The sequence below is a fragment of the Rhinatrema bivittatum genome, chromosome 1 (assembly GCF_901001135.1).
Source record: "Rhinatrema bivittatum chromosome 1, aRhiBiv1.1, whole genome shotgun sequence".
Classification (NCBI taxonomy): domain Eukaryota; kingdom Metazoa; phylum Chordata; class Amphibia; order Gymnophiona; family Rhinatrematidae; genus Rhinatrema; species Rhinatrema bivittatum.
The window spans coordinates 158,825,676-158,848,696 of record NC_042615.1 but is presented as its reverse complement, the minus strand read 5'-3'; the positions used below and the strand labels follow the sequence as shown (position 1 = coordinate 158,848,696).

General features: G+C 43.6%; 1 protein-coding gene across 4 annotated transcripts in view; it reads left to right on the top strand.

The window, feature by feature from the left end:
• Positions 1 to 23,021, top strand: part of N4BP2 (NEDD4 binding protein 2) — a 501,549-nt gene that overhangs the window by 272,610 nt on the left and 205,918 nt on the right. For all 4 annotated transcript variants that reach the window (XR_003854530.1, XM_029589135.1, XM_029589126.1 and 1 more), the window contains exon 8: positions 10,325 to 12,690. Coding sequence is in view for 3 of the 4 variants with exons in the window: in XM_029589135.1 (XP_029444995.1) it covers positions 10,325 to 12,690 (2,366 nt within the window). In the remaining variant the exon portion in view is untranslated. The remainder of the gene's footprint in view (positions 1 to 10,324; positions 12,691 to 23,021) is intronic.

The window sequence follows — 23,021 nt, the reverse complement described above, 5'->3', positions numbered from 1 at the left end:
CCCTTGCATAATGGATATAATCTCTCTCGGAAGGATGAAGTGCCCTCCACACATCTACAAGCTGTAAAGTGCGGCATAAAAAAGAAATACCTTTCCCTTTGCCCAGGGGAGATGTAGGAGCAGTGGAATATTTGTCCATAAGGGGATCAGCTAAGCAATTAAAATCACCGGCCAAAATAACAGAAGCAGATCCCGCCTCCGATACCTGGGCCACCAACTGGGCAAAAAATCTATGATCATATTTGTTGGGGCCGTAAATGGAAGCCATGAGGATAGGGCTACCATATAAGGAGCCTTTAATAATTATGCTTCTTCCCTCTACATCTGACCATTGTATTTCCAATTTAAAAGGAATAGAACCTTGAATTAAAATGGCAACACCATTTCGTTTACTGGTAGCAGAAGAATAAAATACCTGAGCATATATCCCTTTTTGCTTTTCAGCTTCTGATGTTCACTATCTCTCATGTGAGTTTCCTGTAGGAAAACGACGTCCCCCTTGACCTTATGGCAATGTGCTAGCACTTTCTCTCTCTTTACCGGTGTACCCAAACCTGCAACATTCCAACTCATGTAATTCACCTTGGGTGCCATGACTTTACAAAATGTTGAAAGTGTGTGTCACAATAAAATATGCTGTGAAAAACATTCCCAAAATCCATAGCTGGCCTCGTAGCCCACTGTAGAGTGAAAAGAGTTCCTGCCTCCCCCGGAACAGTACCCATAGTGCATAAGTAGTGTACACCCCTCGTACCCGCATCCATATTGACTGATAACGCTCCTGAGCCCCCCTCTTCCCTCCCCGCTCCCCTACCCCTCCTTCGTATGTCCCCACAACCTTCGTTCCTCATCTCCTAAGTCTCTCAGTAATGAGAGCTGGAGCCAAAACATGTGGTCAGGTGACCGCCTCAGAAAGAGAAAGATAGAAATGAACATGGATCTGCATCCAATCCATAGAATGTAACCAAAATAACCATCCTCGCGTATTGGCTGATACATATAGGAATTAAGCAGGAGTGCCAGTCAGGTGGAAAGAAGCTTACAGGCCATAAGCTCCCTTCGGCCCTCCTAGGAAAGTCAGTAAATAGATCCAAGGAGCCTCCTGCGTCCCGTCCATCCGGTTAGCATTGAAATCCCTGATCTGGGGAGTAGCCAATAACCACGGATGAAAGCACAAAATCCCGAAGCAAAAACTAGCAAACCAAGTCTTGTTCAAACATAGTTCAAAGATATCCCTTTGCTTGCAGGGACCGCAACTGATATGGTAAGCATGAACAGTCAATTCAGGACGCTGCTGCCTCCCCGTTGCTCTCTGCAGAAACAAGAAGGGCTTTCTTTAGGTATTTTTGAGCATCGGGAGCTGATTCAAATGCCTGTATCTGCTGGTTGTGCCAAACTCTCAGTTTAGCGGGGTATTGTAAAGCAAAACGCACCTGCTTGGCCGCAAGTTGGGAGCAGACAGGCCCAAATTCCTTCCGTTTCGCAGCCACTCTCGCTGAGAAGTCTTGGAAGATCCGTACTTGCTCGTTGTGAAATTTAAGCGTGGAGGATTTTCGCGATGCTTGCCAAATTCTTTGCCTATCCGCAAAGTCCAGGATACGAGCAATGACAACTCGAGCGTGCTGATTCGGACCCGCCTTACCACCCAGGCGATGGGCGCGCTAAATCCTCAGCGCACCAAGCTGCTCCAGTATGCCTAACGCGGATGGGAGCCACTGTGTAAGTTGGTCCGCCAGATCCTGATCCGAAATGGTTTCCGGGATCCCGATAAAGCACAAGTTGTTTCGCCTCGAGTGATTTTCTAGGTCGTCAATCCGGTCGTCCTGTGGCTGTATCAATTTCTCCATTTTGTGTAGCTTGCCCTCCGTGGCTAAGGCCTCGTCCTCTACCACCCTCACTCTGAGTTAAAGAGCGTCAATCCGCGGCGGGAGCTCTGCTAACCCTGTGTGCAGGGTGGTTAGTTGCTCAGAAATTTTATCCAGTTTATGGGCTAGGGCCGCCGTGACCGCTTTCGTTGGGGCCTCTATCGTCTCCTCACCTGCTAGGCCGGAGGTCGACTTTTCAGCAGTGGCGGCCGTTTTGTCCTCTCCCGACTTAGGTTTTTCTTTGTCCTTTTTTACCAGTTTGGGAGGCATAGTAACCGGCGATTTATTCATATAACGATCGATATTCATAGGCAGATTTCACAGATGGTTTGGGGAAGAGTTGAAAACGTCAGATGCCGGGTATTTGGAAAGGATTCCGAGGCAGACACCTGGAGTGGGATCAGACACGTCTAACCCAGATCACCACATCACGTGACTCCCTCAGCCTTCTTTTTTCTGCGCAGCAGTAGCCTCGCGGTTTAGGAGCTCTGAAGAGATTCCCGACAATTTTCCTCACGGAATTAATTAAAATTAAATTGCCCCACAAGGGTCCCTCCTCTAACTTTTCTCAGGCCGCAGTACTCCGGTAAGATTTTCACCGTTTTCCGTTGATTACAGTCGAGTTTGGCCCTCGTGGCCTACTGGCTGTCGACCGTACCGCGGCTTGATTTTTTTCTATGGCCATGGCGTCGGGGTTTCGTCGGTGCCCGGACTGTACTCACACCATGTCTATCACAGACCCTCGTAGAGTCTGTGTAATGTGTTTAGGCCGTGAGCATGATGTCCTGACTTGCACCAAATGTGCCCTCATGACACCAAAAGGTTGCAAAGCCAGAATGGAGAAGATGGGACTCCTTTTCCAAGCTCACACCCCGACGCCGTCCATCGCATCGACGTCATCGGAACCGGCACCGTCGAAGTCGCACTAGCATAGACATCCGTCCGGTGACCGCCGGCCATCGACTCCCGTTTCTCCCCCTCAATCGAGGGGATTGTAGGGAGAAACATCGCCATTGGCATCGTAAGTCTCGGACCGTCAAGGGAGCAAAATCATTGACCTTGCCACCGTCCGAGCCACCATCGAAGAAGCCCCGTCCAGGAACGGCACCGACCACTCCTGCGACCGGGACATCGAGGCCACCCTCACCCGATCGGGGTTTGGGAGTCGCGATTCTGCCTGTAAAGGTGGTCCCTCCGACTGTGCCTCAGCCTCCCTCTTCCGTCACGGAGCCGGGGCTGATTGCCTCAGGTCTCCGTGAAGAACTGGACCGGCTGGTCCAGGAGGCCATCGACAAGGCGATGCAACGACTCCAGGTTCCTCCAGCACCGACTCCGGCACCGAGAGTGGAACCGGTCACTGACCTGATTCCAGCAGCGCTGGTACCGCTGTTCTCCCGGATGGAGGCGCTCATGACTGCCCTTCCACCGGTAATTCCCGGGTCTCCGATGGCTCCGGTGCGCTCCCCGATGATAGCTTCATCGGGAGGAGAAACACTGTTCCGCATAACTCCTTAGGGGGTATTGCCTCAGCCATCGATGCCCTGTCGTCCCTCGCCACCGATTCATTCATCGGGGGCGATATGCACATCGGCACCTTCGATGCCGGCACCGATGCCCCCCAGGGCGTCCGCGGTGCCCCCGGTGATTCCTTCGATTTTCTCGGAGCCTCAGCCGGGGCCCTTCGGGTATCCAACCCCCTTCTCGTCCTACAGGTCAGCCTGCTGATCCTTATGACACCTGGAGTGATGATACTTCCACAGACACCGATGATTTACTTTCACCTCCTTCTCCTACTGAAAGTAGAAAGCGTTCTCCTCCAGAGGACCTCTCTTTCATTAATTTTGTGAAGGAAATGTCGGAATTGGTCCCTTTTCAGCTTCAGACGGAGCAAGATGATAGGCACCAGATAATGGAGCTTCTAGAATTCCTGGATACCCCTAAAGTGATCGCTTCTATTCCCATTCTTCAAGTTCTTCTTGACCTCCTCAAAAAGAACTGGGAAAACCCTGGATCCATTGCCCCAGTACACAGAAAAGCTGACACTACTTATCTAGTACAGTCAGCCCCTGGCTTTCAAAAATCTCAGCTTGACCACCACTCAGTTGTGGTTGAATCAGTTCAAAAGAAAGCAAAAAGGACGAAGCCTCACTCCTCTACCCCTCCTGTCAAGGAACACAAGTTCCTAGACAATATTGGTCGATGAGTGTTCCAAGGGGCCTTGCTCATCTCCAGAATTGCTTCTTACCAGCTGTACATGACCCAATACAATAGGGTCATTTTCAAGCAAATATAGGACTTCTCTGAAACCCTGCCTGACCAATTCCAAGAACATCTTCAAACCCTTGTCAACAAGGGGTTTGAGGCAGGAAAGCATGAGATAAGAACAGCTTATGATATCTTCGACACCTCCACTAGAGTGTCTGCAACTGCCATTTCGGCAAGACGCTGGGCCTGGCTCAAGTCTTCTGACCTTCGTCCAGAAGTACAAGACAGGCTCTCCGACCTGCCCTGTGTAGGAGATAATCTATTTGGTGAACAGATTCAGCAAATAGTGGCTGAGTTAAAGGACCATCATGAGACCCTCAAACAGCTCTCATCGATACCTTCTGACTTCCCTTCTAGACAGCCCTTCAAGAAGGACTCTAAGAAGTCATTCTTCCACCCAAGGAAGTACTATCCCCCACCAACAAGTTCCGACATACGAGGCCTTATCAAAAATCTCAGCCTCGCCAGCCCCGAAAGCAAAAGCCACAAGCAGTTCCCCAGCCAGGGCCTGCTTCAGGTTTTTGACTTTCACTTGGAGAGCAGCAGCCTGATCCCTCTGCCAGGCATACCAGTGGGAGGTTGACTATGCCACTTTCATGGAATGTGGCACTCAATCACAACCGACCAATGGGTGCTAGCAATCATTGCTCAGGGTTACCACCTGAACTTTCTTGCTCTTCCACCGGACTCCCCACCTCTACAAGCGTGGAGAGTAACCGACCACTCTGTCCTTCTGGAGCAGGTGGTTTCTCTTCTTCTCCAGTCAAGAGCAATAGAACCCATTCCTCTTTCGCAACAAGGCCTAGGGTTCTATTCCCGGTACTTTTTGATTCCCAAAAAATCCGGAGGGCTTCGTCCAATTCTGGACCTACGGCACGTAGGTACTTGTTGAGGGCACCTCAACAAGTACCTCCAGCGGGTAAAGTTCAAGATGGTAACCTTGGGCTCGCTTCTACCTCTTCTACAAAGAGGAGACTGGCTCTGCTCTCTGGACCTTCAGGATGCATACACACACATTGCGATAGCTCCAGCTCATCGCAAGTACGTCCAGTTTTTAGTAGGCCCAAGGCACTATCAATACCGGGTGCTTCCATTCGGCCTAGCATCGGCACCACGAGTCTTTACCAAATGTCTCGTAGTGGTCGCAGCCTTTCTCAGGAAAGAAGGTGTTCACGTCTACCCCTATTTAGACGACTGGTTAATCAGGGCCCCAACCCAGCAAACTGCTCGATCGTCCCTGGATTTGACCCTACACACTCTAATTTCTCTAGGATTTCTCGTCAATTACGAGAAATCCTATTTAATCCCATCTCAAACCTTGTCCTTCATTGGGGCAGACTTGGACACCTTTCAGGCAAAATCCTTTCTACCTCAACAACGAGTGCAAACCCTCGTGTCTCTCGCCCACCAGTTGCAGTCTCAGTATACAGCAACAGCTCGGCAGTTCCTTGTCCTCCTCGGACACATGGCGTCCTCAGTCAATCTCACACCGATGGACCGCCTGGCCATGAGAGTCATGCATTGGACTCTGAGGTCACAATGGATTCAAGCGACTCAGCCTCTGTCAACCATTGTCCACATCACTGATGCACTCTGCCTGTCTCTCGCCTGGTGGAAAGATCAGAACAATCTCCTCCAGGGACTGCCTTTTCATCTACCAGATCATCAACTCATTCTCACCACCGATGCTTCCAACCTCGGCTGGGGAGCTCATGTGAATGATCTACAGACCCAAGGATCTTGGTCTCCAGAGGAAGCCAAACACCAGATAAATTTCCTGGTGCTTCGAGCAATGCAATATGCTCTCAGAGCTTTTCAGGATTACCTATCAAATCACGTCATCCTGATCCATACGGACAATCAGGTGGCCATGTGGTACATCAACAAACAGGGAGGCACAGGCTCCTTCCTTCTGTGTCAGGAAGCTGCGCAGACTTGGGCGGAAGCGCTCTCCCGCTCGATGTTTCTCAGGGCCACCTACTTGCCGGTCATACACAATGTGACTGAGTCGTGTCTTCCAACCACACGAGTGGTCGCTCAGTCCCTCGGTAGCGACCTCTCTTTTCCAGCAATGGGGTTACCCCCAAATAGACCTCTTTGCGTCCCCTCAGAACCACAAAGTGGACAATTACTGCTCCCTCATTCGGAGCGAGCGCTCTCAGCCCAGAGATGCATTCTCCTTCTCATGGGCAGCCAGTCTGCTTTATGCATTCCCTCCACTTCCTCTTCTCTCAAAGACTCTCGTGAAGCTCCGTCAGGACAAGGGAACTATGATCCTGATAGCATTTCACTGGCCCCGCCAAGTGTGGGTTCCCATACTTCAGGATCTCTCCATCCGCAGGCACGTTCCCTTGGGAAAGGATCCACTTCTGATCACTCAGAACGACGGATGTCTACGCCATCCCAATCTTCAGGCCTTGTCCCTGACGGCATGGATATTGAAAGGTTAATCCTTCAACCACTTAACCTTTCAGATTCGGTTTCTCGTGTCCTGATTGCTTCACGGAAGCCTTCCACAAGAAAGTCTTATTCCTATAAATGGAAAAGGTATACATCATGGTGTTCTTCACCATCCCTTGATCCCTTTTCCTGTCCAATCCCAAGGTTTTTGGACTATCTCTGGCACTTAATCGGAATCAGGTCTAAAGCCCTCTTCCATCAGAATGCATGTCAGTGCGGTTACCGCCTTCCATAAAGGTGTCGGGGATGTCCCTATATCGGATCAACCCCTCGTAACACGTTTTCTTAAAAGCTTGCTCCATATCAAGCCACCTTTACGTCCTCCGGCCCCTTCTTGGGACCTTAATCTGGTTCTCGGGCGGTTCATGAAACCACCTGAACCTCTTCACTCCTGTGACCTAAAATATCTCACATGGAAAGTGATTTTCCTTTTGGCTACCACTTCAGCTTGCAGGGTTAGTGAGTTACAGGCCCTAGTTACCTATCCGCCTTACACTAAACTCCTGCAGGACCGGGCGGTACTCCGCACTCACCCTAAGCTTTTGCCTAAGGTAGTTTCGGAGTTTCACATTAATCAATCCACCATACTACCTTTCTTCTTTCCCAGGCCCCACTCCAACCCAGGGAACAGGCTCTGCATACCCTTGACTGTAAACGGGCTCTAGCGTTCTACCTAGACCGTACAGTTGCCCACAGGAGGAGCACTCAGTTATTCGTCTCTTTCCATCCTAACAAATTAGGGCAACCTGTGGGTAAGCAGACTTTCTCCTCCTGGTTGGCGGACAGCATATCTTCTTGCTACCAGCAAGCAGGCATTCCTTTTCAAGACCGTGTTAAAGCACACTCTCTGAGGGCCATGGCGACTTCAGTAGCACACCTACGGTCGGTACCGCTTCCTGATATTTGCAGGGCTGCTACCTGGAGTTCTCTCCACACTTTCGCAGCCCACTATTGCTTGGACAAAGCTGGAAGACAGGATTCCATCTTTGGCCAGTCTGTCCTGCGTAACCTATTTCCAACGTGACGTACCAACACCCTTCCGACTGCCCGGTGGGGTTCAGGATGCCCTCTCCCAAATTCCACCCCAGTTGTTGTGCCTGTTGCAGGCCGTTGGGTACATTTGGTGCATGTTCGGACATCCTCAGCTCGGTACTCACCCATATGTGAGGACTACCATCCTGCTTGTCCTGTGAGAAAGCAAGTGTTGCTTACCTGTAACAGGTGTTCTCACAGGACAGCAGGATGTTAGTCCTCACGAAACCTACCCGCTGCCCCGCGGTGTTGGGTTCGTAACGTTTTGTTGTTTTATTTTTTCGGCACTGCCTGTAGCTATCAAATAAGACTGAAGGGGGACCCCTGCAGGCTGCAGGGTTAGTGCCATGCTGGGCATGCCCAGTAGGGGCCAGTCAAAGTTCTGGAAACTTTGACAGAGGTTTTCCGTGATTGGGCTCCATCCTGATGATGGCACCCATATGTGAGGACTAACATCCTGCTGTCCTGTGAAAACACCTGTTACAGGTAAGCAACACTTTTCTGAAATATCATAAGATGGGTGGGAGCCAAGATTACAAAAGAAGCAGATACTTTTAAGGAAATAGTAATATAAATTACAGATATGCATAATACCACTGCCATCACTCTAATATCCTATTCCCCCTGTAGAAAAATGTTAGGAGTGTAAGTTTAGATACTCTCAGAGATTTGATGGTTCCATAAATATATATTTAGCATTTTGGAAGACCACAATACATTTACAAGGAAAACGTAAATTAAATTTTGCTCCCCTATTTACCACTTCATTTCGCATGCTTAAAAATTTTTTCTTTCTCTCCTGGGTTATTTTTACAATATCTGGAAAGACTCTCTCAACCTGACCATGAAATTGTTGAGATGCATTATGAAAGAAAAGTCTGAGTACTGAGTCTCTTTCAGATATGAAGGTAAAAGTCACCAAGAGAGTTGCCTTAGATTCAGTGGGCATATCCAATGATTTTTCCAAAATCTCAGTCAAATTTAAAGTAGATACCTCATCATTTCCCTCTAACTCATTTTCCTTGCGATCCTTCAATGACGGTATATAGTAAATTGTCGATGTAGCGGGAATAGCAGATTCTGGAAATTTCAGGACATTTATCAAATAGCTTTTAAACAACTTCTTAGGTGGTATCAACCGGGACTTGGGGAAATTCAAAAACCTTAAGTTAGGTCGCCGCATCACATTTTCCAGTGCCTCCATTTTGTTTGTTTGTAAAGATTCCGACTTAATTAAATTAGCCTGAACTTCTTTAACTGCTTTTATTTCATTCTCCAAGTCTTTCATAGATGATTCCAAGGATGTTCTATTTTCAAGACTCTGAATTTTATTAACATTCTCTTTCAACATCAGCGTTAAAGAATTAATAGATTTGTCCATACCTAGGAGCAATTTCCATATTTCCTCCAGTGTTATTTTCTTCGGTATATCCATTTTATAAATCTCGCTAGTACCCAAAACTTCTGCTCCTACCTCCAGGAGATCTCTCCCGCCGAAGTCTGGCTTCCTTCCCCTCTGATCCTCGTTACTTCAGCCTACGGAGTCCTGCAACAGGCTCACCGAGTTGTTCAGCATTCCGCTGGTGATTCTCTGGGCATCCGAGGTCAGTGGAGTGGCTGGTAAAGCTGTTTTCCCCAGATGTTCCTCCATTCTTTTGTGAGGACCAAGTGGTGGACTGGGAGTTCTAGGCGCTCCGGGGCTGAGAGTTGTTTCCTCGGCCTGGGCGGTCAGCGTCTGCCTCTCGTCAATTCCGCCACGGCCCCTCTCTCCTGTCTCACGATAGCAGGCCTCGCAAATACCTCCTCAATCCGTGGTTGCCTTCCATTAGATGTTGGAGTCAAGGTAAGGATTTCACGAACCCGTGCTTTCCTTTTAGTATGAGGCATATTGTAGAAAAAATATTTCCAAACAGTGAGTCAGAAAAGCACAAAGCAAAATTCTCATAGAGCTGAGGAGTTTGCGTGTTTGGATCCCTCGGCTGGAAAGAAAAACTGAACCCTGTACTCCATCCAAATGTGATCTGACAGTTGCCTTTTACAGTGGTAGAATGATGAGAATACAAACAGGTGCCTAGCTTTGGCAGCCACTTGGCTTTGCATACTCATTCCCAGTTTATCAATGCATATCCCCAGATATTTTTCCTGATTATGGTTAGAAACTGTTGCTCCATTCAACTTATATTGCAGCTCCTTAATCCTGTGCCTTAAATGCACCATTTTTTTTCATATTAAATCTTATCTGCTATTTATCTGCCCATTTTCCTAAAGTATTTAAGTCCTTCTGGAAAATTAGTGAGTACTGTTATATATTTACAATGTGACAGTGTTTGTCATTTGCAAAATTTACATGATTTCTGGCTGTTCCTTTCTCTAGATCATTGATTAAAATATTAAATAGCTGAGGTCCCAGTCCAGATCACTAGTTTAATCTTTCATTTTCCTCTGCAGTACAAAAGTAAAGATCTGCAGATTGAAGCAATAGAATCAACCCATTTTCCTGAGCTAGGTTGTGATTGACTTCAGCTGTTTGCTTTTTTTTTTTTTTGTTGGCATGTCTGTTGCAGCATCATGATTTTAGACAAATGTCAACTATTCCCATTTTTACTAATATGGTAATGTCCATTTAAAATTGATGTAGCCAGCTGCTCTATATATTTGATTTGTGAAACATACATAGTGTAATGTACTATTTTGTCTTACAGGGGAAATATTTCTGAAGTAGAAATTCATTTGAAAGAAGGCAAACTTTCAACTTCATCTATAACACATCACCAGATAACTGAAGAGGAAAAACCCAATCAGATGATGGGCTCATCACCACTGTTGCAGAATTTCTTGGATTGTTCCACTAGTGATTCTGAACAAGAAAAGAAAGAAATGAAAACTGGTTCTATGGTAACTAATTCTGAGAATAGAAGCACTGCTGATTGTGTGGTAGGAGTAGACATTGCAAGCGAAGCAGCATCATTGGAAAGTCACAAGATGAAAGAAGAAGAAGCAGGCAGAGAGAGTACTGAAAAGGGAAGCAAAGATGACATGGTTGCCTTTGAATATACTAAAAACTTGAATGTGTCTTCTGTTGAAAGAATGGGAGAAATTCATGATATTAGATATAGAGAGAACCAAAGTGAATATGATCAGTGTTGTGAAATACCCACAGAATCGGAAACAGTTGAAGAAAAGTTCTCATTGGTTGCATTACAGAGGCCAGAATTACTTAATTTTGTTGGTGATTGGCCAATAGAACAGTCAATGGGTCAGAGGATCCTTAAAAATAAAAGAACACAAAAATGTTCAACTGTGCAGTATTGTGAGGAAAATCCTATCAGTTCTCATTCTCTTGAAGCAAATAAGATAACAATTGAAGATTTTCAGGAGGGTCTAGATGATCCGAGAAATATAGAAGATAAAGTAGAAGGTCATCCTAAAAAGCAAGAGGGTAGCAATTTTACCTCAGAATCTGTTCCTGGTGTGGAAATACTTGAAAGTGCTAAAGTTAAGGAAGAATTAGTGAACAGTCTGGCTGACTGGCCTTCAAACACTTTGGAACAGAGGCCGCAGAGATCCCGGAAAGCACACAAAAGTAGTTTAAATGAAGGTAACATGAAAGATAGAATTAATGAGCATGTAGAAATATGTGATTTTCCGACTGTGGATATGCTTCAAAATGGTTCCGAGGCTCATGGAGAGATGCAGGATAACAAAACTTCAATTTGTCAGGATGGTGGTGTATCAGTTAGTGAAACAAAAGAGATGAAGTGTAAACAAAATAGAAGGGCATGCAAATTGGCTCTCACGTTTATGAACAATCCACATTCCACCACACCAATAGAATCACTATATACAATAAACATACCGGATATTAATCCAAAACAGCACCTCTGCAAAGGAACAAACCAGTATTCACAAACTGAGCCTGAAGAATTTGCTCTTTTGTGGAGAATGGAAAAAAGAAAAGCTAGTGGTATTACAGAGTCTGCCAAAGTGCTATCAGGTAAAATTGATCGATTCAAGTCAAAAGACTTAGATGTTACTGTGAATTTAGAGTCCCAGGGAATAATACCATATAGAGTTATGCATGATAAAAGCACTCATGTAGAAGAAAGTGAACTGATCAGTGTGGATGAAATGGAAAACCTAAAAGTTCTTTGTAAGCTCTTTAGGTCAGTTTCATTTGATGTGTTGGAAGACTTGTATGAAAGGTGCAACAAGGATATAGCATGGGCCACAAACCTGTTACTGGATTCTGGAGAGAAGTTATTCAAAGAGGATGACTGTTATCAGGGAGAATCTGAAGATGTGAATGTTGAGCCTGTTATAGCTGAACTAGAATCAAAACCCAGTGTAAACCCCCTTGAAACCTTGGAACAAAGCAGGTATGGAGAAGATCCTGATGATGTCATTCAGCACTGTGAAAGAAAAACTATATGTATGAAGCATGAGGCAAGTGGCAAACTATATGATGCAGCAGAGAGCCAGCCATTAAGTACTGCTGCACAAGATTCAGAATATAGAAATGTTTTACACAATGTTGAAGCAGTGTACTTTGGGCTGGATTGTGTTGAACAACCTCTTTCGCTGGTTACACTGCCAAGCACCTTGAGTGATCTTAGTGTTAATTATGTTGTTGAAACTGTAAGGCAGCCTCTGGTCACTGTGCCTGACATGCAGTCATTGGATGAAGCAAACCCATATCATGGTTTTAGTATGGCTTCCAGCACTTTGTTAGAGGAAGAAGGTTCACTAGAAATGGGAGGAGGTGATGGTTCCAGTATGGATAATGAGTTGATTCCTCTCTGGGAAATACACCAAGTAACAGAGAATGCAAACCCTGAAGATATTGACAACTTTAAGAAAAATGAACACACTTCAGGATTGATGCCTGTTTGTGTAGGAAGAGATGAAGACGAAAGCAGTATGGCTCCTAAGGATGAAGATAGAGCAAAGATACTGAGTGATAGGCCTGTATCACCCGAATCCTTAGATTTTGATTGCCTAGAACTATCTCTACTACCTGAACTGGCATTTCAACTAAGCGAACTGTTTGGGCCTGTTGGAATTGATCCAGGTAAATGCTTATAAATATGCATTGAAAATTGTCTGTATTTCATTGTGAGCTTTAGGTATGGTAAAAACAGAAGAATAGATTGTGACCTTGGAATAAAAGTCTGGTTGTAGGCTGGCTCGTTGGCTCAAATGCAAATGCTGGCACTACCATGTGGAAGGTTCCCAGTTTAATCCCTGAGTTTAGGTTTTCCACTCCCTAAATTGACTGGGGCTGGAGATGCTGCAGAATAAGCCTTCACAGCCCCTCTGGGAGGAAGGATCATGGTCATTGCTTATAGATGACATCTAGTGACTAGTTAGGACTCAAGTCTGCACAGTTCTGGAGGATCCCTGGTACTTGGATGCCCAGTACCCAATTATCACTGCAGTTATTGGACTAAGTGAAAATTGGGAGGGGATATAAAATTCCTGGGTAGTTGCAAATGAAGTGCAGGGGAAGAGGAGACAGCTGGGTCCAAAAGAAAAATTGTTAGTGAATTCATTTTCCTGGAGTAAGATTATTGGGAGAGAGAGTTGGGCAGTTCATTTGGTAAAGTTTTTAACATTTGATGAATAAGCCTTGATTATTTGACATAACGGATCTGTAGTCACTTTGCTGCCTCATATCTAACATAAGAATTGCTTTACTGAATCAGACCAAGAGTCCATCAAGCCCAGTATCCTTTTTCCAGCAGTGGCTAATCCAGGTCACAAGTACCTGGCAAGATTCCAAAGAGTAGCTAGATCTCATACTGCTAACACCCAGGGATAATTAATGGCTTTTCCCAAGTCTGCCTGATTAATAATGGATTATGGACTTTTCTAGGACCTTGTCCAAATGTTTTTAAAAACCAGCTATGTTAACTGCCTTTACCTCATCTTCTGGCAATGAATTACAGAGCTTAACTGTGGGTGCTGAATGAAAGAAATTCCTCTGACTTTATTTATCTATCTATTTATTTATTTAAAAGCTCTTGCTTTAAATGTGCTACTTATTAATTTCATAGTGTCCCCTAGTTTTTGTATTTTTTGAAAGAGTAAATAACTTATTCATATTTACCTGTTTTATTCTTCTCATGATTTTGTAGACCTTTATCATATCCCCCTTGGCTGTTCTCTTCTCCAAGCTGAGCATCCCTAACCTCTCTAGCCTTTCCTCATAGGGGAGCTATTCCATCCCCTTTATCATTTTGGTCACCTTCTCTGTACCTTTTCCAATTCAACTATATCCCTTAGTATCCTAAACTTAAATAGCAGATTAAATTTACAGGAATATTTACTAATTAAAGTACTCTAATTCCAACTCCCTTAGTATCCTAAACTTAACTAGGAACTCAATAAAACTAAGATGAAGGCAGCAGTCCAGCAGCAGGAGGGGGGATTTCCAGTCTTTTGCATTGTGTCACATGTACACTCATTACAAGAAAACCTCAGAACTACTTATCTCAATCAAACAACTCCTAAGTTCCCTGAAACTCATAATCAACTTTGACAAAACTGAAATAATACTCATTGATAAACCCAATCCAACTCCGCCACCCCTGATAATACTTGACAAACAAATGATAACTATACTCCCTACCACCCACACAGGAACCTCGGAGTTACCATTGATAAAGAACTTTCTTTCAAGAACCACATAGCAAATAAAACTAAAGAAGGATACCATAGACTCCTAACACTAAGACACCTGAAACCATTTCTCAACCCCTACGATTTCAGAACTGTACTACAATTTCTTATCTTCTCAGCCTTCGACTATTGCAACTCCTTACTAATTGGAATACCTTTTTCATCCCTCAAACCACTCCAAATACTGCAGAACTCAGCTGCCAGAGTCCTAACTGGAACAAAAAGAAGTAAACACATAACACCAATATTGACCTCACTTCACTGGCTCCCTATTTTGCATGTGTTGCTTACAAATCAATGAATATAATCCACAAAATCCTAAACAATGATCACCAAGGTCTTAACACCCTAAACATAATCCCTCAAAATCCTCCAAGAAACCTATGCTCTAATAACTCAGGTTACCTAAACATTCCCCCTATCAAAGGTGCGCATCTGGCAACGACAAGAGAAAGAGCCTTTTCAAATGCCTCACCTAAACTTTGGAACACCCTACCTAAATTCCTGAGAACCCAACATGACCGAAAAACATTCAAAAAAGACCTAAAAATACTAATGTTCCGCAAATTCTACATTGATGTTCAGACGTCTGATCATCCCAACTCTCAACTGAACTCTCAGTTGTAAACCTTTTAATACATTCTCTTCACCCTGAACCTGCATACCCTCCTCATCCAACCTAATAATGCTCTCTGGACTTGATATGCTTATTTCTGATATTCAAATTGTTTTTGCTGTTGCACAACTGCTAAGAAAATGTATAACGTTCACATTGCTTTTCTGTTACACAACTGCTAAGAAAAATGTATACTTTTGTAAACCGTTGTGATGGCTCTACCGAATGACGGTATATAAAACTCAATAAATAAATAAATAAATGTATGATTTATTTTTTTACCCGCCGGTGAGAGATTGTATGTGTGCACTCTGTGCAAAGAGCTCCTGGTTCTCAGGGAACGAGTTCGATCTCTGGAGGCTAGAGTAGCAGACTTGGAGGAGCTGAGGCAGACAGAGAGGTACATTGATGAGACCTTCAAGGACATAGTAGCCAAGTCCCAAATCCAGTCTGGCAGTCACAGTGCTGCCTTGGATCAGAAAGGTCTCCCAGTAGGAGAACATCACCCTGGTGTAGCAGGAAGTGATCCTGTAGCAAGGACCTGCTCTCCAGGTGATGTATTGTCCTCTCGCACTGAGGACAAGTCTCCCAGGGATACTGCCCAGGAGGGAAGGGTTAGGCTGGCCATCATAATTGGTGAATTGATTATTAGAAATGTAGATAGCAGGGTGGCTGGTGGACATGAAGACCGCCTGGTAACTTGCCTGCCTGGCGCGAAGGTGGGGCAGACCTCACGCGTCACCTAGATAGGATTATAGACAGTGCTGGGGAGGAGCCGGCTGTCGTGGTACATGTGGGCAGAGAGGTTCTGGAAGCCAAATTTAGGATTTTAAGTAGAAAGCTGAAATCCAGAACCTCCAGGGTGGCATTCTCTAAAATACTTCTTGTTCCACGTGCAGGTCCCCTGAGGCAGTCAGAGCTCCAGAGTTTCAATGCGTGGATTAGACGATAGTGCAGGAAAGAGGGATTCAGTTTTGTAAGGAACTGAGGAAACCTTTGGGGAAGGGGAAGACTTTTCCGAAAGGATGGGCTCCACCTTAACCAGAGTGGAACCAAGCTGCTGGCACTAACTTTCAAAAAGGAGATAGAGCAGCTTTTTTTTTTTTAATATATCATTTCTTTATTGATTTTGTCATTTTATAACAAAACGCGGTTCAACAATAATGAAATGGTATACCCACTCCCCCGTCAATACTTTCCATTTGTAATCTGCCAACCCCTCCCCCTTATGAGTGTAGCAGTAGCAGTACGGAGGCAATTATGTCTTTATTCGAGAAGCTGCAGTGTACCCAGTCTTGGAAATCGTGGTAATTAAGTCCTTCACGGAATGTGGAAGTTGTTGCTAATATCCCCTCCAGATCTGCTTGCATAGTCTTTGTGCTGTCGGTGACTTGCCATTCGCCGTCATGTATTCAAATTGTTGAAGTGCAGTCAGCCTGGAGTGCAACCTGGAGTTCTCTCCATACCTTCGCAGCCATTATTGCTTAGAATACGACAAGCCAGCATGCTCCATGTTTGGCCAGTCCGTCTACTCTTATTTTTTTCGGTTTAACTACCCAACATCCTTCCACCAACCCGTTAAGGGTTTCAGGATGCCCTCCATTCCAAATTCCAACCCCGTCATTGCGCCTTTCACGCGTCTTGGGTGCATTTGGTGCACACTCTGGCATCCTCAGCTCGGTACTCACCCATATGTGAGGACTACCATCCTGCTTGTCCTGTGAGAAAGCAAATGTTGCTTACCTGTAACAGGTGTTCTCACAGGACAGCAGGATGTTAGTCCTCACGAAACCCACCCGTCACTCCGCGGAGTTGGGTCTGTATACATTTTTACTTTTATTTTAGTTTCGCTTGCGCTTTTAGCTATAAGACCAGTCTGAGGGAGACACCTGTGGCTCACAGGGATAATTGCAGGCTGAGCATGCTCAGTGCACTCAGTGTGCCAGTGTCAGTCAAAGCTTTGTAGAAACTGACAGAAAAGTTTTCCGTACAGGGCTCCATCCTGTGATGTCACCCATATGTGAGGATTAACATCCTGCTGTCCTGTGAGAACTCCTGTTACAGGTAAGCAACATTGGTTACTCCTTAAATTTTCATTTTTGGTTTTAAAGAATAGGGCAAATTCATCGCACCTGTGCTCTGCAGGTGCTGACTGAAGTGCTTTTTTATTTGATAAGATCATTAACTATTTTGTAGATTATTCTCGGGTTATGAACACATTTTAGAAGTTTTGTGCTGTAATACTCTTTCTTAGCACTTACTATTAATTTCTTATAATGTGCTAAGAAGATCCTGTTGCACTCGGTGGATGGGAGCGCCAAGCATGGTCAGGACGAGACACAAGGAAGGATTGAGCAACCCCTAGGATCCTCTGAGGTCGGAACAGCAGAACTTGAGGGCCGGAACTTCAACAATAAAAACAGGAACCTCCAGAGGGATGGGTTACTTGGAACCTGGGTCATCAGGACTGGAGCATCAGGATACTGCAGATGATATCAGGATCCAGATCAAGGAAGCCAGGCAGGAACAAGACAGAGATGTCCTAGGGAGGACTGATCCCTTGCCAAGGCGATGAATGAATGAGCGAAGAGTCCTTAAATAGGCAGACGAGGCAACTGCAACTCCCTGGGCGGAGCTCCACAAGGGCCACACCTGTGCTGGCCCTCTAAATCAGCAGAGAAGCCACGGGCCCACCCCTAAGGAAGAAAGGGGCAGCACCCTGGACAGCGGCCATGCTGCTGTTGAGCAGAGAGGAGATGGAGCAGGCGTCAGGGCAGGCCCAACGAGGGAGCGGCGGCGTCCAAGCTGCAAGCAGGTTCCAGGAGTGGCTCCCTGGCCGTAGGCAACATCACAGACGCGGCCTCCATGCCGTGGAAAAAGATAGCAGTGTCGGCGGCTCTCAGGTCGCGAAGGAAGGCCCGTCACGGCTTATGCTGTGCCAGCAAGATGGCGGCCAGGCCGCGGAGGTCCACTGCTATGGCGGCTCCAGCAACGAGACAGCGGCCTCCGGGCCGCAAGGAAGTCAGGCTGCGGACTGGTCGGGACGGACGAGAGGTAAGAGGCGGCTCATGGCCCCGGCCATAGCCGGGGCCATGAGCTATAAGTGGTTAGAGTATCAATATTTTTATTCTTTTTCCATTCTTTTTCCTTGTTTCTTAATTTGATCTTAGCTTCTTTTATGGCTTGATTATACCAGGGCTTCTGGATATTAACTTTATTTATACAGACAGATTTCATAGGGTTTATTTTGTTAGAAATACCTTTATGTCAAAAATTTATGTAATAAAAGATCTACAAAAGCATAAAATTTAGATTTGAATTGCCACAGTGATGCCATGTATTCTAGGATTCTGAACTATATTCCATATTAATGGATCTAAAGCTGAAACAAAAGCAGAGACAATGGGCAGTTTTGTCTGGTTCTCCTTTGTAATTCTTTATTTATCATTTTCATTTCAATTTTTACAAAAAGAACTATATTTTAACATAATACAGTGAGAAATTAATATACCAATTAATACAGAAATAAAAAAAACAATCGGATATTTAGTATTTAATACTTCAATACCATTCACAATCACATTATTTTTAGGAAACCTTCATTTTATTTCCATATTATGGATTCTAAATACCTTTAAGACTATCAAATAATTACTTATATTGTAACACACCTTAAAAGAGAAAAGGGGAGGCTGAATTTAAGGAACTTAGAAATCCAGGAGATTCAAAGTTAAAAATAAAACTCCAATAATTTCATAGACCAACTATTTCTATTACTATGCCCATCTTGCTACTCACTTGTCTATGTAACACTTGTAGGAGAAGATTCTGCTATAGGTGTTTCTATTGTAGTTATATTGATTTGCTGTGCATCAATAAACTGCTGTAATTGATTAACTTGATGAAATACATATACTTGCTCTCCTTTCTTTAGCTCACATCTACATGGAAAACGCAATAGAAATACAAATCCCAATGAGACAATTTGTTGACCTAGGGCTAAGAATTCCTTACGTCTACTTCTAGTAATTGGTGCCAAATCAGGGAGAATTATCCTATATATCTTTGAAAAGATTTTTCAGAGAAAAATTATCCTATATTGAGGAAGAAATTCCTCCAATTAATACCTGTTATTTCCTTACTCAAAGGACTCAGGTCCCTGCAAATTTGACCAATTTCTTGGAAGACTCTACGTTAGATGTCGTACATAGGAATACATTAATAGTATCCTTTGTGACTGCTCAAGATGTAAGTAATGTCATGAAAAAATACTTAAAAAAATTTCCAACAAGTTTTCATGGCCAGGTGGTAAAATTATACCCTGATTTGTCTGGTTCTCCTTTGTAATACAAACTCCTTAGTTAGATCTTCATTTATTAAAACCCGAGCTTTTGAATACCCAGTGTTTTAAATAAAAAGGGCCAATGTACTCTATCAAACACCTTCTTTGCATCCACTATAAGCAATAAAACGAGAATCTGCTCTCTCCTGGCCCACCAAACCAGGTGCAAAATTCTCTGTATATTATTAGAGGCCAGACATCCAGGAATGAACCCTAATTGATTAACATGTAGCAAAGAGGGAGCTAAAATCCTGATTCTGGCAGCTTACACTTTAGCCAAAATGTATAAATCTAAATTAAGAAGGGAGATAGGTCTATACAAGCTACACAACGTTGAATCTTTACTTCCTTTAGCACTGATGGTAGTCCTGGCCAGGTTTGACCCTGCATTCATAATGTCATCTGTAAATAGGTGATTATGTATTCGTGAAATATGGATCTACACTATACAGGCCATCACATATTTGTCCCTGCTCACTAATTTATATCAAAACAAATGAATCACTTTTTAAAGTGAAAAGATGACTTTATTAAATCACAACCTCATGTATAAATATTATGCCTATAAAACATCCAAATAGATATATACTATTTTTCTTCCACACATCAATCAACAACATATCACAATTCCCCATTGATACCACACTACCCCATACGCATCACTCATGCATACTTTTACCCCATTCATACATACCCTTTAAAAACAATTAAGCACGTTATATTGTATTACTATCTTGTATTACTATCTTGTAAAATACTTAAATGTACGTAGCCAGTTACTCAATTAAGCTGTTATATTTTATCATGTCATTATAAGGCTCGCCTTAGACATCTTGTTATATGTAAACCGATGTGATGTGTCAAATCGAATGTTGGTATAGAAAAATAAATATACCGCCACTACCCTAACTTCTTTTGTAAACATCAGAGTAAAAGTGAATACTTCAGCCCATGAACCATATGTTTTTTACTTCCCAAGAAACAGCTTGTTGGTAGATGAATTAGTGATCACATGTTCAAATGTTCCAAGGAATGATGCTTCGAATATGACAAACATTTGCTGATCAAAGTTGATTATTTCACATATGGAGTTCACTTTGAATGTAAAAGACTGTCAATAACCATTTATGGTCACAGATGCCACTTCCCAAATGAAATTTGTCTCATGGGACACTTGAAGTTAGAAATCACTTTGAATTGCTGCCCATTGCAATTAATGGTCATCACATTACTTCTCCAATGTGACCTGTTTTACAGTACACCCAAAACAGCCTGTTTTACAGCACACCCGATGCCATGGCGTTTCGGCGGCCGTCCTGCTGCCTGCATCAGGGGATAATGTCTACTCAGCTTTCGGGATATCACTGGCTTGCTGGTATCTTCAAATGTATCTTCTGAATTAATAATAAATGAGTCTGGGAACAATATAGATCAATAAGAACTCAAGAAAACACATATCCTTGTGAATACCATGAAAGACCCAATTCGAAAAGAACCCCCCCCCCCCAAAAACATCTTCATTAAATAATTTCTTATTTTCATATACATATGTTAAGAACATAAGAAATTGCCATGCTGGGTCAGACCAAGGGTCCATCAAACCCAGCATCTTGTTTCCAACAGAGGCCAAAACCTGGCAATTACCCAAACACTAAGAAGATCCCATGCTACTGATGCAATTAATAGCAGTGGCTATTCTCTAAGTAAAATTGTTAATCCCTTACCCCTTAAACTCATCTTCCCAACTACCCACATTCATACATCAAAACAACCAACCACAGCTTTTATAAGTCATCCATACATTCTTCCCATACACACACAATGACCATATTCCACTAAAGCATTTTCACTCAAACTAAATTTTCACAATAAATGTTTAGCAGTATCAAACAAAATGACTTAGAAAAACCATACCTTATCACAGAGTTCTGAAGAAACACTTCTCAACGCGGCTGTGAGCTTGTCCGCGAAAACCTCCGGGTTTAAAACCCTATAAACCCCGCCCATTTCCCACCCCTCGCTATGACATCAGCAACACGCAGCTGAGCAACAAACATAGATTTCTCAAACTATTTGTAGTGTTCTCTTCTTTTCTCAATATAAATTTTCAAATTTAAACAATGAAGATGGCAGATCAAACAAATGAAACTATTTAGAAAAACATTTGTGGTTGTATTTAGAACGGACCAAATCTGACCTGATAGAGGACTCCGAATTCAAAGGGCTGTTTTCAGATAGAACACCCCGACTTGATGGAAACCCACAAAATTTAAAGAGCCACCCATCGCTGCATAACCAATAGCATTTCTCCTCCTGTTTTCTAATATATTTAATGAAACAAATCCCAGCCGGGGCTCCATTCACTAAAAAACCTAACAAACAAAACCTAAATCCGATCCACCCAAACACGATTCTCATTTTCAAAGCCCTTCTCCTCCCATTAATCCTTGCTCTAAGAACACAGTAGGAAAATCCCTGAATTCTCTTATTTTATAATGAAAGTCAATTTGGTGTATTTAAACGAATGAAACAACTACTTGGAGGGACACTTGCAAATATATTGTTTAAACCGTGACAACCCGACCTGGTGGAAACCTCCACATTTAAAGGGACATATGTTCATCATGCTATTTCAAAAGATACCAAACATATTTTTTGCCTCTGTTTTCAAATTTGTTTGAGACGGACCACAACAGGGATTCCATTCACTGAAGAGGCTCACCTAAAATCCCATTTTAGACACTCTTCTCATTCCATTAGTCAGATACACAGTAAAATGAATAGACTGTAGAGACCTTGCTAAATGAACACGCCCCATTCAATTTCCCTATTCAAACCTCTAGGTATCACAGTATCCCTCTCAAAGATATATTTCTGTTCCTTCATAATCAGGGATTTACTGACATCCCCATCCCTGATGTTAAATGGTACTTGCTCAATTACAATGAATTATAAATCCTCCACTTTATGACTCTTCTCCTGCCAATGTTGGACAAAAGGGGCCTCCATTCAACCACATCTCAAACAACTCATGTGCTCCTGTATACGGATTTTTAATTACTTACCAATGTATTTCAGACCACATGGACACCAAATCAAGTATTACAACCCTTTCAGCCTCACAAGTGGTTTAAGAGCGGCCATTCCCCAATACTATCTCCTTGCTCACAACTGACTGCGGGCATACATTGCAATGGCCACACGGACCATGTCCTCTACCATCCCCTCCTTTGGGTGCCTCATTAATTGCTGCATGCACCAGTCTATCCCTAAGATTAGTGGCTCTAGAGTATACAAACATGGGCTCTTCACTGAAAATCTGATGTAATTTCAAAATGTTCCAATGCTTAATGATACTCTTACACACCTTCCAGGCATCAGGGGGAAAAGGTAATACCCATGTCATGATGGACTACTTATCACTTTTTTGGGGGGTCAATAACAGGTCCCTATTTGCCCATCTCCCTCTTTTCAATGCCTTTTTTTATAACTCTATTGGGATTTCCCCTATCCTTAAACCTTTGGAACATTTCCCCAGCTTTTAAATTGTATTCATCATTTGATGAGCACAATTTCCTCAGGCGAAGAAATTGTCCCGTGGGGATGTTCTTCCTCAAAGTGGCAGGATGACAACTCCTAAAGTGCAGAATAGTATTAAGGTCCGTATGTTTTCTAAAGATTGTGAACCCAAATCTATTGTTCTCTATACTGATTTGAATATCAAGGAAATGTAATACTTTGGCATTAACCTCAGCTGTAAAAG